At 42.5% G+C, this 14,655-nt stretch overlaps 1 protein-coding gene across 1 annotated transcript; it reads left to right on the forward strand.

Moving 5' to 3' along the window:
- The first annotated feature begins 289 nt into the window (after positions 1-289).
- On the forward strand, positions 290-14,198 carry LOC141982980 (acetylserotonin O-methyltransferase-like). The gene is made up of 8 exons (XM_074945608.1): positions 290-394; positions 491-665; positions 5,069-5,198; positions 6,525-6,593; positions 7,162-7,280; positions 10,785-10,925; positions 12,895-13,017; positions 13,767-14,198. The coding sequence occupies exons 1-8, from the start codon at positions 323-325 to the stop codon at positions 13,976-13,978; spliced, it is 1,041 nt and encodes a 346-aa protein (XP_074801709.1). The 5' UTR covers positions 290-322; the 3' UTR covers positions 13,979-14,198.
- The last annotated feature ends 457 nt before the right edge of the window (positions 14,199-14,655 follow it).

Consider the following 14,655-nt stretch of genomic DNA (forward strand, 5'->3'; position numbering starts at 1 on the left):
GAACCCAGTCTTGGGGGGGGTGGGATCAAAAGTGGGACCTCTAGAGCTTAGTGCACGAGCCTCTACTGCGTGAGCTAAAAGCCAACTGGCTGTTAGCTAAGGCTGTAAAGCAGACTAATTTTATCTCTCTCTCTACATGGTCTCTGTGCCACTAGATGGGACAGAACAACACACCTTGGCCCCAACCCCCTTGGGGAAGAGGCTAGGGAAGCCCCTGACCAATCAGATTAAGTGAACTATCCAGTGTGATCTGTATCTAGTGGAAAATTAGCTTATTTAAACAACAAAGGCAAGAGGATCTCTCACAATGTGCTGAAGGAAAATGAGCTCCACACAAGACCTTGACTATCTTCAGATCTTATTTCAATACAACAATGGGTTTTTAGTCTCAAAGGTAAGAATACAAATAATGCTTGGAAATTATATTAAAACTCATCAGGGGGCATCTGCACTTTCTCTTACTCCACTGCCCCACCCCATTTGCTTTCAGATTATGTTTACCGCCTGTGAATTGGGAGTGTTTGATCTATTGCTGGAGTCAGAAGGGCCCCTGTCTTCAGATGCCATTGCTGAACGTTTGGGCACCAGCGCCAGCGGAATGGAACGGTTACTTGATGCCTGTGTGGGATTAAAGCTCCTGGGAGTCGAAATGAAAAGTGAAGGAGGTAATGTTGTCGGGAAGGGAGAAGGCTAACAATTAAATCACTGTTGGTTTTAAGGCCTCATTAAATAGCTTGTGCGAGACTGAGTTATAATATTAAACGCCAAAATGCCAGAATGAGGGAAGAGGTACAGTGTGATCTGAAAAATCTCAATGCAGCAGATTTACAAAAACTGAACTTGGTAGGAGTAAGAGAGTAAAACAGATGCATAGTCACTTTTCTACCTCTCCTAAGAACCTCTTTAACTCACTGGACCAAATTCACAAGCAATAGTAATTACCCATAAGGGAAGGGAATTTGAGTCTAAGCAGCTGTAAGGGAATCTAAGAGAGCGTTGTAAGATGTGTAAATGTATATATAGTGTGGAGGTCAGAAGAAGGTATTAGTTACACTTAGACTTCTTTAAACTCTCCCGCTGACTTGGCCAATTGTCTTTATATCTTCATATTAATTATCTTTATTTCATAAAGTGCAGTCCCAGATTTCCTGATCTAAAGATATTAGGCCAGATCCTCAGCTGGTATAAATTGGTGGAGCGCCACTGAAATTGGTGGAGCTATGCCTGTTTACACCACCTGAAGGTCTGTTTCTGAGAGGTGTTTCAAACAATAAATAACTCATAACATAGTCTTTGGATAATGTAAGAAATCTGCAGCTCCAAATGATCAATTTAAATTAGTGAATGACAAATGTATTCAGCATTTGCGCCAGGCCCCATGCATACAAACCTCTTCACAATTGCTGTACTCACTTGCAACCTTTCAGAGTCGGCTGCATTAATCTCTCTCTCTCTCTGTCTCTCCCAGCTGTCAAGCTCTATGAAGACCCTCTCCCCAGTCCTTCCATCACAGCTAGGTGTCCTCCCCATGGGAATCAAGCAGTGCTCTCAGGATTAATATAAACCCATTGGTACACTGGGTCAGAAAGAGTATTCTTACTGTATTTGCATAGCAGAGGGACTGCTAAATAAAGATAAAAGATGAATGACCTTTTTACAAATACCTTCTCTGCTCTTAGGCCATGTCTACATGGGGAAGTTATTTTGGAGTAAGGAAGGGGGAACTTGAAGTGCTATAGCCATTCCACAGTAGCTCCCCTGGTGGATGCTCTTATTCTGGAATAAGAGTTAGTTTGTTTCAGTTTAGCTTGGCTTGTTCCAGTTTAGCTTGATTCACTTCCAAAATGGACTAATCTAAATTGGAAAAGGATACTGATATTCTACAATAATAGTGTCAGCACAGGGAGCTCTAATAAACAGCTTTTCCAGTCCATTTCAACATATGGACAAGCCCTTAGAAATCTGTGGCCAGTTCAGAAGCCACCTACACCCTTTCCATGGAAAACAGCCCAGCTGCAGAAGCCTAAATGAGGCAGCATCCACCCTGCTAATGGAAGTTCAGCTGGATGCTTCAAAGGAACTTTTCTCCTCCGTGGCAGCCACCCCGGTGGAGAGCACACACAGAGACGTTCCTGGAGCTGCCCATACCTCAGTCTTCCCATCACAGACAGCTGAGGACAAGATTTAAAGCCTAATCTGGCTCTCATTGAATTCAGTGGGAGTTTGCCTCTGTTGTAAGAGAGAGAACACATTCTATAGCAGCCCATATGTCTGTCCATTAAAGACATATAGTGAGCATAGTACGAGTCCAAAGCTTTGCATCTGTGAGATGACTCCCGTAATCAGCCAGCGAGAATACTGAAATTCAGTAGCAGTAGATGGCCTCAGAAGTGTCTGAGCTATTCAAGTTAGGGATAATAACTCACTGGACCAAATTCACAAGCAATAGTAATTACCCATAAGGGAAGGGAATTTGAGACTAAGCATCTGTAAGGGAATCTAAGAGAGTGTTGTAAGATGTGTAAATATATATCTATAGTGTGAAGGCTAGAAGAAGGTATTGGTTGCACTAATTTAGATTTCTTTAAGCTCTCCTGCTGACTTGGCCAATTGTCTTTATATCTTTATATTAATTATCTTTATTTCATAAAGTGCAGTTTCAGACTTCCTGAGCTAAAGACAAGAGGTCAGATCCTCAGCTGGTATAAACTGGTGGAACTCCATTGTACTTGACAGAGCTATGCCTGTTTACACTGGCTGAAGGTCTGGAACTCTGCAGTGTGAAGTGTACTTTAGAAATATTTACAGATAGCTTAGAAAGAGATGTGTTCAGACAAAGTAACCCTGAATGAAAATCCTATGTATAGAAAGAAACTTCTTTGCTGTGCGTTCTCCGCTTTCAGCCTGAATTGTGCCCGCAGTACACTATTTAGTAGGGAGAAATGAGGAGAAAAGCCCACAGAGAGCAGGAAAAGACTGTACCAGATACAATTAGGGTGACCAGACAGCAAGTGTGAAAAATCGGGACGGGGGTGGGAGGTAATAGGAGCCTATATAAGAAAAAGACCCAAAAATCGGGACTGTCCCTATAAAATCGGGACATCTGGTCACCCTAGTGTCAAAGTCAGATTCAGGACTCACATAATTTGTCAGACCACTCTGTTTATTAGCAAAGCGCCTTGCTAATGCACCCAGATGTGAGCCCCTCTCTGGGGCTCAAGATAACTTATTTATACAGCTAAGCCAAAGCCAATTTAACATAAGAGACAAAAGAAAGCAGAAACTGACAAATATACATACATATCTTACTTGCATACTAACGTTTACCAATCTCCTAGCTCAGTAGGAGCTCTAAGTTAATTAGTTTGAGGACCCATTGTCTCACACTCCTTAATGTTTCTCTTCCTGACAACTATATTTCAACAAACCCTTCAAGTAGCATTTCTTTAATGAATTATAATTTCAATATAATTCATTCTACTTTCACACAGGATACAATATCTATCTACCTACAGAAGCAGCAGTAGCATGCTTTAAACAAACAAGAACATTTTTAAAAAGTTATTTGTATTAAACACAGGAAGCATACAAATGTTGTTATGAGCGGGGTTTTCGAACAATAAATAACTTGTAACATTGCCTTTGGATAATTCCAAAAATCTGCAGTTCCAAATGATCAGTTTAAATTAGTGAATGACAAATGTATTCAGCGTTCGTGCCAGGCCCCGTGACACAAACCTCTTCACGTTTGTTGTACTTACTTGCAACCTCTCAGATTGCTCCTCATAGATCACACACATACACACACCCTCCCAGCTATCAAGACCCTCTCTCCAGTCCTTCCATGGGAATCAAGCAATCAAGGAATCAAGTTCTAAGGGTTAATATAAACCCATTGGTACACTGGGTCCTAAAGTTTATTCTTACTGTGTTTGTTTGCATAGCAGGGGGACTGCTGTGACACACATCCATGAAGAGTGGCCTTTTTACAAATACTTTCTCTTCTCTTAGGCAACATCTATATGGGGAAGTTATTTTGGAATAAGGATGGGGGAATTTAAAGTGCTATAGCCTTTCCACGGTAGAATAAGAGTTGGCTTGTTCCATTTAGCTTGATCCACTTCCAAAATGGATTAAACTAAGCTGTCAACATGGGGAGCTTTTTCCAAACAGCTATTCCAGTCCATTTCACCATGTAGACAAGCACTTAGAAATCTGTGGCCACTTCTGAAGCCACCTACACCCTTTCCAGGGCAACCAGGCCAGTTGCAGGAACACAAATGAGGCAGCATCCACCCTGCTAATAGAAGTTCAGCTGGATGCTTCAGAGGAACTTTTCTCCTTTGTGGCAGCTGCCTGTGTGTAGAGCACACACAGAGACTCTCCTGGAGCTGCCCAGACCCTCAGTCTTGCCATCACACACAGTGGAGGAATAGATTTAAAGCCTAATCTGCCTCTCATTGAATTCAGTGGGAGTTTGCCTCTGTTGTAAGAGAGAACACATATAGCAGCCTATATGTCTGTCCATTAAAGACATATAGTAAGCATAGTTAGAACCCAAAACTTTGCATCTTTGAGATGACTCCCATAATCAGCCAATGAGAATACTGAAATTCAGTAGCGGTAGATGGCCTCAGAAGTGGGTGGAATTATGTCCTGGGGACTTAACTCTCCCGTTGGTTTCCTCACCAGGCCAAAAAAGACTAGTATGTTAGGAGTTACTGTTTAAATAAAGTGTGTTTGAGCACAAACACTAAAAAGCATAGTGGAAAGAGACGCCACCACAGCCGTATGATTTATCTACTTTCACAAAGAAATGGTGGTGGTAATGGGGTGTGCCTTTTACATCCTGCAATTCTTCACTCCAGTTCTTGCAGAATCTGATGGGTAGATATGGTATGCTATGCATGCGTGCACCCGGGCCCTCCCCCATCTCTGGCCTATCTAGTTTCTTTGTTGCTTTGGTTGCATTCCTACAGCTTGTTCTTGTTATAAAGATTATGCTGTAAAATAGGCGTTGCGCAATGACAAGTTTGTAAATGTTAACTTACCTTCTTTTTCCTTTTAGCCTTTTACAGGAACACAGAGCTTTTCAGCCTCTACCTTACAAAATCAAGTCCCAAGTCTCAGTATCATAATTTGATGTACTACTCCAAAACCATCTATTTGTGCTGGCACTACCTGACAGATGCTGTGAGGTAAGGAGACGAAATCTTTTGTCGTTTGTACAAAATTCATGTGCCAAAACCCATTGCAATAAAGCATTTTGCTACATTTGTGAACCTGCTCAGGAAGAGGCGTGTCTCTGGGAAAACAAGAAAAAATGAAGACATTGACAGGTAATTGTTTGGGAAGCGTGTTGAACTATTACTACATGAGCTTATGTTTGCTAGTGCTTCAGTGGATGAATTCACTGTAGATTCAGGAAACACACTTCTATACTATGCTTCTTTGGTGTGTCCCAAGGGGAACATTTATTCATGACAACAGTTTCTGTGGAGGGAAGCCCTTGGCCAGGCAAATGATGATGAATAGTTGCTGAGGGATGCTTGCAGGGATCCTAATTGGTTTTGTTGCCAAAGGCAGAAGAAAGTGAGGAAGTCAGTGTATATTGGGCCAGAATCTCAGCCGGTACAAGTCAGCACAGCTCTTTGTGGAGCTATGTCAATTTACACCAGCTGAGGATCTGAGCCCTGTCTCTGGTACATCAAATAGCAGTTGTGTTTCCTTCCTCTTAGTGGTGTCCAATAATGAAAATAAAATAATAACAAAGTAAAGGTTGATTTCCTTTCTGAATCTTTTGGTTGTGGCACAGACCGCTTTCAGAATGATCAAGCCAGGGGTTCTCCCTCCCCCGCCCCAATGTTTTTTTTTTGGTGGTCTCAGGATGCAGCCAACTCATGATGGTGGCCATGCTGCCCTGTGGGCCAGGAGCTCCATAGTCACCAGGGGCTGGGGAGCCCAGCTGCCCTCGTTACCCTTGTGGGCTCCACTTCCCCCATGGATGGGGGCCAGGACCTAGGCTGCCCCAAAGGGGTCCTACTGCCTCACCTGCTGAAGCGTTGGGGGCCCCCAAAGCCCCATTGCCCTGAGAGCCCCGCTGTCTCAGGAATGGGGGCCGAAGTCAGATAGCCTGAGGGGCAGGGGCCTGGAGCCCAGGGGACCCCACTGCCCCCAGATGGGGGATGGGAGTCTGGCTGCAGCTGCTGCCCTGGGGGCCTTGCTTCCCCATGGATGTGGATTGGGAGCTTGGCTGCCCCAGGTGGCCCTGTGCCCTGCCTCCTGAAGTGCTGGGGCCCCTGAAGCCCTGCCACCCTGGGGCTGAAGTACCCACTGCTGGCAGCCCCGTGGCTGCACAAAAAGTGGTTGGTGGCCGATTTCAGAATCGCTGATCAAATCAATAACACAAAGGGTAACACTTGACCTTAATAAGTTGAATAAAATAGGTACCTTAATAAGCCAAAATTGTCACCAATGCAGTAAGGTGTTAAAATACAAATACCACGTATTTATTTTTCTTTAAGAGATGGAAAAAACCAGTATGAGCGAGCATTTGGTATTTCATCAGAAGACATCTTTGGGGCTCTCTACAGGTAATAATCAATTTAGTGTCGGGAGTTTTATGCTTTTCTTTTATGTGGATGACTTTTCTATTTTGTATTACCACTTTGACTGTGATATATGATGATTAGTCCTATTCACATGAAAACCCCGTCATTTCATTGGTATCCAGTGTTGAGACTCTCTGGTATGTCTAAGGTGCTCATCACCTTGGTATCTAAACATCACGTTCTTACTGGCAACCTGTCATGAACAATGTGCTATGTACAATGTTTGGTATAATGGAAAATTCTGTTAAATGAAAAACAGCTGGAGACCCTTAGGCTTAGCATCATAACACACTGCTAGATAAGTGTAACTTTCAGTAAGTTTTATTAAAATGTAGGAATATGAAACAGGGTGGATTTATTCTTAATATTTTGAATATCTGTTAATGTAAGTTCATTTTAATAGTGGTCAAAATAGACGATTGTGCATGCTGGCCGAGAAACAGAGTTTAATACAGTATTTCAGCTAAAAGCACAAGTTATATGATGCTCGCCATCAATGAATGTGTCATAATTTACTTGTGCTACAAATAATGTTCTTTTAAATGACTAGATCAGAAGAAGAGATGATCAAATTCATGTATGGTTTAAATGCAATTTGGAGTATTTGTGGCAGAGATGTGATTGCTGCATTTGACCTTTCAGCTTTCACGGTCATTTATGATCTGGGAGGTAAGTGTCATCAAAACTTTGAACTGTTTTCTTTGGTAAGCTATGGATACATATTGCACTTGTTCTTCGACCTGTGTGAGTAAAGGAAAAACAGGACAGACTACATGGCCAGGATCAATCACAAGGGAAGCATTTTACATTTTGAGCCAAAGTCCTATAAAAATATGAAAATGATAAAAGCATTAGAAAGCGGAATGTTTCCCTCAGTCTAAAGAATCCCATAGATCTAAGCAGCAGCTTATTTTCCTTCTCACTGGTTTGGTAGGTTTTTCTTTTGCCATTGCTTAAGAAATTCTACCAGAACAGCTTCCAGGCTATTCTTCACTTCATTCAGTGACTTCAGGTTGATGAATTGCCTACATACTTCTTACCCCAAACAGCTTTAACGTTGTCTCTGTATTTCAATCCTGTCAGGATTTATAGCACCACGCAATCTCCATTTCTACTTCTCCCCTGCTGTTTTGCTCTCTCAAGTTTCTAAAACACAGAAAGCAGAAATGAAGTCTGGCTAATCTGTTCTGACCACTTTCACTTCTCAACTGCTAAAGCATGTCTCGCACCCCCAGAAAGGGCATCTCGCACCCCCAGGGGGTGTGTGCACCTCAGGTTAAGAACCACTGCTCTAAAGCCTTTCAGAAAGCCTCAACCAGGGTCGGCTCCAGGCACCAGCGAACCAAGCAGGTGCCTGGGGCAGCCAATGTAAAGGGGCGACAGGACGTCGGGCTCTGGGGCGTCAATCCACCCTTGGCGGTGGCGGCAATTCGGCGGCTGCACCATCACTCCGCCTCCGTGTTTGGCGGGCAGGATTCCGCCTCCCCGTTCAATGGCAAGTGTTTTTTTTCACCGCTTGGGTAGCAAAAACGCTGGAGCTCGCCTCAACTGTGCATTATTTTTCCTTGCAATGGCCTTACCTATGGTTTTCTGACTAATATTGATGACAATTTTCCGCTGGAGCCATTCATAGCATTAGAACAGCTTCTGCCAATGTATTTCCTTTATGCCACCAAATATAGCCTTACAGTTTGGATGTAAAAATTCTGCAGTCACACCACAATCACTTCTGTGTTTTTCGTGAGCCAAGTGATGTATTAAAATCTGCTACATGATGATGATGGTGGTGGTGTTTTCACTATCATGTATTATTATTTTAAAGTTTTCTTGACTACATTTGTTGGATTCTTTCCATGCCCATGGCTCTGATTCAGCCTCAATGGGAATTATCATGTATTTAAGGATAGGCCTATGCTTAAGCACCTGGGTGAATCAAGGTCCATAAGCATGATCTGTTCTGCCCTCTGACTATTTCATTTTAAGTAGATCTGGCTGGGAAAATGAATCTCACACCGCAAAAGTTTCAAGGTTTTAGAAATAAACTGTATCCCAAATTGGGATGAAAAGCCAAAATCTCAAACATTTTTGCAGAAGAGAAATTCTGCAATACTTCATTTTGGAAACACCAAAATGTTCCCAGAGGGGGAATATTTCAAAGTTTCTCAAATGGAAGATGCTTCTTGGGAGCTCTGCTCTGGGGCAACCCCACCACAGGAGCTGCTGAGAAGCCAGGGAGCTGGAGGAACCCAGAAAACTGTTCACCAGATGGGTTGCTGGCAAGGTAGGGCAGGCAAGCTGAAAGTAAGTAAGTTATCCTGAAGCTTAACGTATTCATAGCCATGGAATCTTTCCAAATTGTCCCACGCCCCACCCATCACTTGAACTCAACTTAAAGTCCCTTTCCCCCCTCCTGCCTTCTCCCCAAGACAAATGTACTGGTTGCCTTGAGATTTCAGTCCTCTGCTTCCTAGACTGGAATCAGTGTTTTTATTACAAGGGATTTAAAAGTGTTCTTGGTGGCTGTTTGTATAGAATTAACATTGAAGAGTCACTATTAAATTTGGTAGGCTCAAAATGTGGACCACTTGCTTCCCTCCCACCCTTCTTTCTGTTTGCAAAGTCCTTATACAGAAAACCTTTCTGTGCCCTTTTTCGGTCTGAATCCAAACCCTAAAATCGTTGATGGGAATTGTCCCATTGACTCCACTGATCTTTGGAGCAGGCCGTTGTTGAATGCTCACTGCCCGCAGTCTTATGCAAATGACTAGCTCTGCAGGAACAAACCCATGTGCTTGTGGGATGGAGCAAAAGCAGCGGAAGCAGAGAAACCAGGTCAGTTTTCAGTTCATTGTTGTAAACAGTGAGAAAAAATGAATTTAAATATCATGGGGGAAAAATAACCTTGACATATGCTGTCCTTTTAATGTAAACTAACTCAGCTTAAGCTCCTCACCTGTTTCTTTCCCCCTCTGGGGTTTGTTTCAAACAAAATCTAATCCTGAACAACGTCGGTATGGTAACTTTTTGAATAGTGAATACTAGATGTGAATCTTTTCCATTTTTTACAATTCAGTTATTTTGCTCATGGCTTAGTGAGGCATTTCCTATATACCAAGACCTGGCTTTGGTGTAACCCTAATGAGAGGAGGCAAGGGCTTTTCAAAGCCAGCTTGTAGGGAAGGGTTCTAATGCATTGCAGCAGCGACGTTGCTGATTGTGACTCTGTTGGGACTCAGGAGACTTGGGTTCTATCTCAGTTTTGTCCCTGGCCTGCTGGATGACCTTAGGCAAGTCATTTCCCCTCTCTGGGCCTCTGTGCACTGGAGATAACAATATGTGCCTCCTTTGTAAAGTGCTTTGATATTTATAGATTAATAGCTCTATAGACTCATAGACTTTAAGGCCAGCGGGGACCATTGTCATCATCTAGTTTAATAGTACTATATAAGAGGCTAAGTATTATTATTATGCTACATGACTTCCTAATGACTGAAGATGGGAACTTTAAAACAGAAGAATGGACTATCTGTTTTAGTTTCATCTAATGCTGGTGGAAAATTTTTCAGAATATTTTCACTAAAAAAATGAAGTTTCTGTTTTCCAGTGTTCAAAACAGACTCGATTTTATTTGTTTAAATTCTCATGTTTGATGGAAAACACTGAAATGGTTATCTCCATTTCCTATTTATCAAAATACAGGTTTTCAGTGAAAAATACTTCTAGTTATTTTTTTTATTTAAAAAAGTCATAAAAATTTCATGAAAACTAAAACTTAGGAAAAGTCAATATTGCACAAAAATTTCATATTCAGAATGGCTATTTCTTTGAAAGAAAACACTCTTCCTTTGAAAATTTCCAGCCAGCTGTAGTTGCATCATACTATGTTGTTTTAAAGCAATACCCTTTATGGTCCAGTGGTTAGATCACAGGAATGGGAAGCAGAAGAATTGGGTCTTATTCCAGAGAGAGGCTGGGAGACCATGAACAAATCACTTACCTTTTTTGTACTTCAGTGTCTCCTTCTGTAAAAATAGATACTAACGTTAACCTATCTCACAAGGCAGCATGAGTCTGAGTTCATTGCAGTCTAAGTTTCTGAGATGGAAGCTATTATAAAAATGACCAGTATTGTTATATTTGAGCATTTACCCTGTATTTCACTTTCACTATAAGGATGTGCAGGTGGTTTGGCCCAGGAATGTATTTCTTTGTACCCAAATTCTACAGTCACAATTTATGACCTACCTAAAGTAGTGCAAGTGGCAAAGGAGCGTTTTGTACCCCCAGAAGAACGTCGGATCACTTTCCATGAAGGTAAACTGGGTTCATTTTGTGTGTGCTCATCTGCAAAGAAAAATGTGCTGAAGGGACCATGTTTGATGATAACAGAGTGTAATGAGCAACGTACACCCTGTGGACTTGAAGAAGCTGAGCTATTAGTTGCCAAGGATGCAAATATATTCCAAGTCCTTGAACATTATCCCTATTAAATAGCAATGTAAAAGAAAAGAAACAAACTCCATGCAGTGGCCTTCCTAGCCCTTCCTGGTGTCACCCTGGGGGGAGGAGGGATGTGGCTTCACTGAATAATTGTGGGCAGTTCAAAGCATGCTAAACAGTTGAAAATAGTAGGTTGTGTAGATTAGTGCAATGTGACTGGGCACAAAGGCCCATAAAGACATCCATGTAACATTTGAAGGGATAAATGCTGTTGGGTCATGTTACAATATACATGTGACCCACTGCCGGGTGGTTTCCTCTTTAATTAGATTCACCAACCCAGTAACAAAAGAGCTCCTGTCATACCACACTGGTTAACAAGAAGCTGAAACATGCAGTCCCCATAAGCATTCCAGCCCCTAGTTCCCAATCCAGACAAATAGGTCTTGTACAGTAAGAGGTTACTGAGTGTGACCCACTTCCCCATACTTTAAGGTTCCTCAATCTCAAAGGATTAGCCACAGATCCCAGGTCACTAAATATTTCAGATCTTACCAAAATCAAGCTGCCAGTCAATGTTTAGCACACTAACTAAGAATATATTAAAAATAAAGAAGAGAGTTCTAAAACAGGTAAAAGATGTACACATTACAAACAGTTGCTAACTCCTGAGATCAGGTCTGAAGCTTTGATATAAGAGTCCATAGATTTGCAGAAGTCTCTCTGGCAAACTTCCAAAAGCTTGGAAGGGCCTCAGTCCCTAGTTTAAAATACTTCTTTTGTTATAAATCCACAGTGCAGAGAAGTTTGGAGCAGGAATAAGGCAAGATGGAGTTCTCTCAGCTGTAATTAATACCTTCTGCCATGTGCCTGGAAATTTACTGTACCAAACCAAGCCCGCTGTACCTCTACATGGAGAGTTACTGGCCAACATGGATTCTTAGGTCACATGTCCCCATCACATGGCCAGACATGTTTTGCTGAATCACAGTAGACGCCATTGGCTACTTGCTGTCTGAGTCATCCTCATGAAGAGGCTATCTGGAAAGCTGATTCTTTCCAATAGCCCTTCCACACTTGGATAGTGCATCCACAATGGGCTGTCAAGACTGGATGTAAACAACCTTATGGGCTTCACTCCAAGAACAAATGCATTTGAGATACAAATACATAGCCAATATCATAACTTCACGTACAGTGATGATACATGGATTTAAACAGGATTTGTTAGCATGTATCTTTTCCATTGTTATCTTACGTGACATACTTTGTACAAAGTTTGTTGCAATTGCATAATAGTGATACCAGCTATAATAAATATAGTTATCCTCAATTATATAGCATCATCCATCACACCAATGTGGGGGTATGTTGGTTTTATGTGTCTAGTTTTACTATTTAAATAGAAATAAATTGTTAATTTTGGAGGGTGGAGGTCAGGAGAGGAGGGGAGAGAAAGAGAAAGGGGACCCAGCAGTGAAGAAGGGGAAAAAGTGGAGGGGAGAGGGGATGACCTAAAAGCAAAGACAGAGAAGTGTGACAGATGGCTTATATGGATGAAGCAGACAGGAAACGGAGAGAAAGAGGGAGAGAGAGAGAGAGAGAGAGAGAAATGAAATTGGCATACAAGTGGCTGGATAAAGAGCACATCACCAATTATCCAATACTGGGAGATTTGCCCCTTAAGTGGGCTATGAATCCTCAGCATGACAAGGCAGAAGAGTGTAGCTTCCCAGCAAGTCTCACGAACAGTTTTGGAGCAAGCTTATACTTCTTGCAACACCAGATTAAAAATGTTTGCTTATTCAGGCCTGTTTTTTGCATTGTTTTCTTTTTGTTACAGGAGATTTTTTTAAAGATCCAATTCCAGAAGCTGACCTGTACATTTTGGCTAGGACCCTGCATGACTGGGCAGAAGACAAGTGTATGCAGCTACTAGCAAAAATCCACAAGGCTTGCAAGCCTGGTACGTTTTCCTCTTTGCAAAATAGAGACTTATATGCATCATTTGTTTGGGACAGGGTTTTTTTAAAGGGCCATTTTAATGAAAGACTTTCTCCTTTTACATGAGTGATTTGCATCCAGGACACATGAATAAGAATGGCCAACTTGAAAATTTGCTTCTAGTAATGTTGCCGAGTCTCCTGGGTTGTCCTGGAGTCTCCAGGAATTAAAGATTAATCTTTAGTTAAAGACTGACATCTGACAAAACCTCCATGAATACGTCCATGCAAAATTGGCAACCCTAGCCTCTAGGTTTGGGCATACACTTTAGACAAGCAAGGCCAAATTTTAAAAGTTATTTAGGTGCCTCATGATGTTGATAGTCATCTATTCAAATTTTGAAAATTGCCAATGTGCATTTTTAGGTGCCTAAATTATTTTATTTTAAAACTCTGGCCCATGGGGCTTGACTTTCAGAGATGCCGAGCAACCACACCTCTGGTTCATTTCTGCCGGAGTCAATAAATGTTTCAATCACGGCTAATAGGTTCCCCTTCACTCTCTACTTTGAAGTGCAGGAAATAATAGCTAATTGGTGCATAGAATCCCTCTAGCTATTTCATGAACTACTGTGGCAATATAACATGATTTTTCTTTTAATATAAAGGGGATCTCTAAGGTTACGGAAATACCTAAAAATGCAGTTGGAAAATAAGCTTTAGTGTCCCTCTCTGACAAATCAACATGTTTTAAATCTTTTTATCCCACTAGGGGGCGGAGTGCTGCTGGTTGAAACACTTCTGAATGAAGACAAAACTGGGCCTTTAGAAGCCCAGCTCTTCTCTCTGGTGATGTTGGTTCAGACTGAAGGAAAAGAACGAACACCAGCCGAGTACAGCAAACTCCTCACTGCAGCTGGTTTCAGAGAGATTCAAGTCAAGAAAACAGGAAAGCTCTATGATGCCATTTTAGGAAGAAAATAATTCTGTCTCCTCTTTCTTGTCTATTGTTAGATGTATGAATGCAGGGAGGTGATCAGCTTTTACTAGACCCCGCTCATAGTTAACCTTGTCACTTCTTTTTTTACAACAATACACTGTTAGAACATTCACTCCTTATGTATGTTGAGCCTACATGCAGGCCACATGCAGCTCTTTTACAGTAAAGTGCAGCTCGTGTTACCCCCCCCGCCCCACCTACCAGACCCACCTGCAACTCCCAGGTGTTAGCAGGGAGGGGCCCTGCTTTAGCTCTGTGGGGAGAGACAGCAGCAAAAGCAGTGGCTCTCCCTGCAGCTCCCAGCTGTTCGCTGCTGCCTCTCCCATGGCTGCAGCTACCAGCATGCTGGCTCCAGCAGCTGTCATGCAGAGGGGAGCCCTGGCGACACCATGTGACTGAGTGGGACCAGCAAACCCTGGCAAAAATCTGGGTGAGCACATGACCCCACGGTGTCCCTCCCACACATTGCCTCTGACTTCTGCCCAGCAGGGAGGGAGGTCTCGGGGCTGCAGCCCCTTGGGGGTGTGCTTGCTGGGGCTCAGCACTTCAACGGGAGTGCACCTGAAGCCCTGACCCCTGGCAAACGCCTCCAGTGGGGCAGAAGCCCTGAGACCTCGCATCCCACAGGGCTGAAGCTCCAAGGCCCAGCTGGTGAACCCCG

Source organism: Natator depressus, chromosome 1 (genome assembly GCF_965152275.1).
Source record: "Natator depressus isolate rNatDep1 chromosome 1, rNatDep2.hap1, whole genome shotgun sequence".
Classification (NCBI taxonomy): Eukaryota; Metazoa; Chordata; order Testudines; family Cheloniidae; genus Natator; species Natator depressus.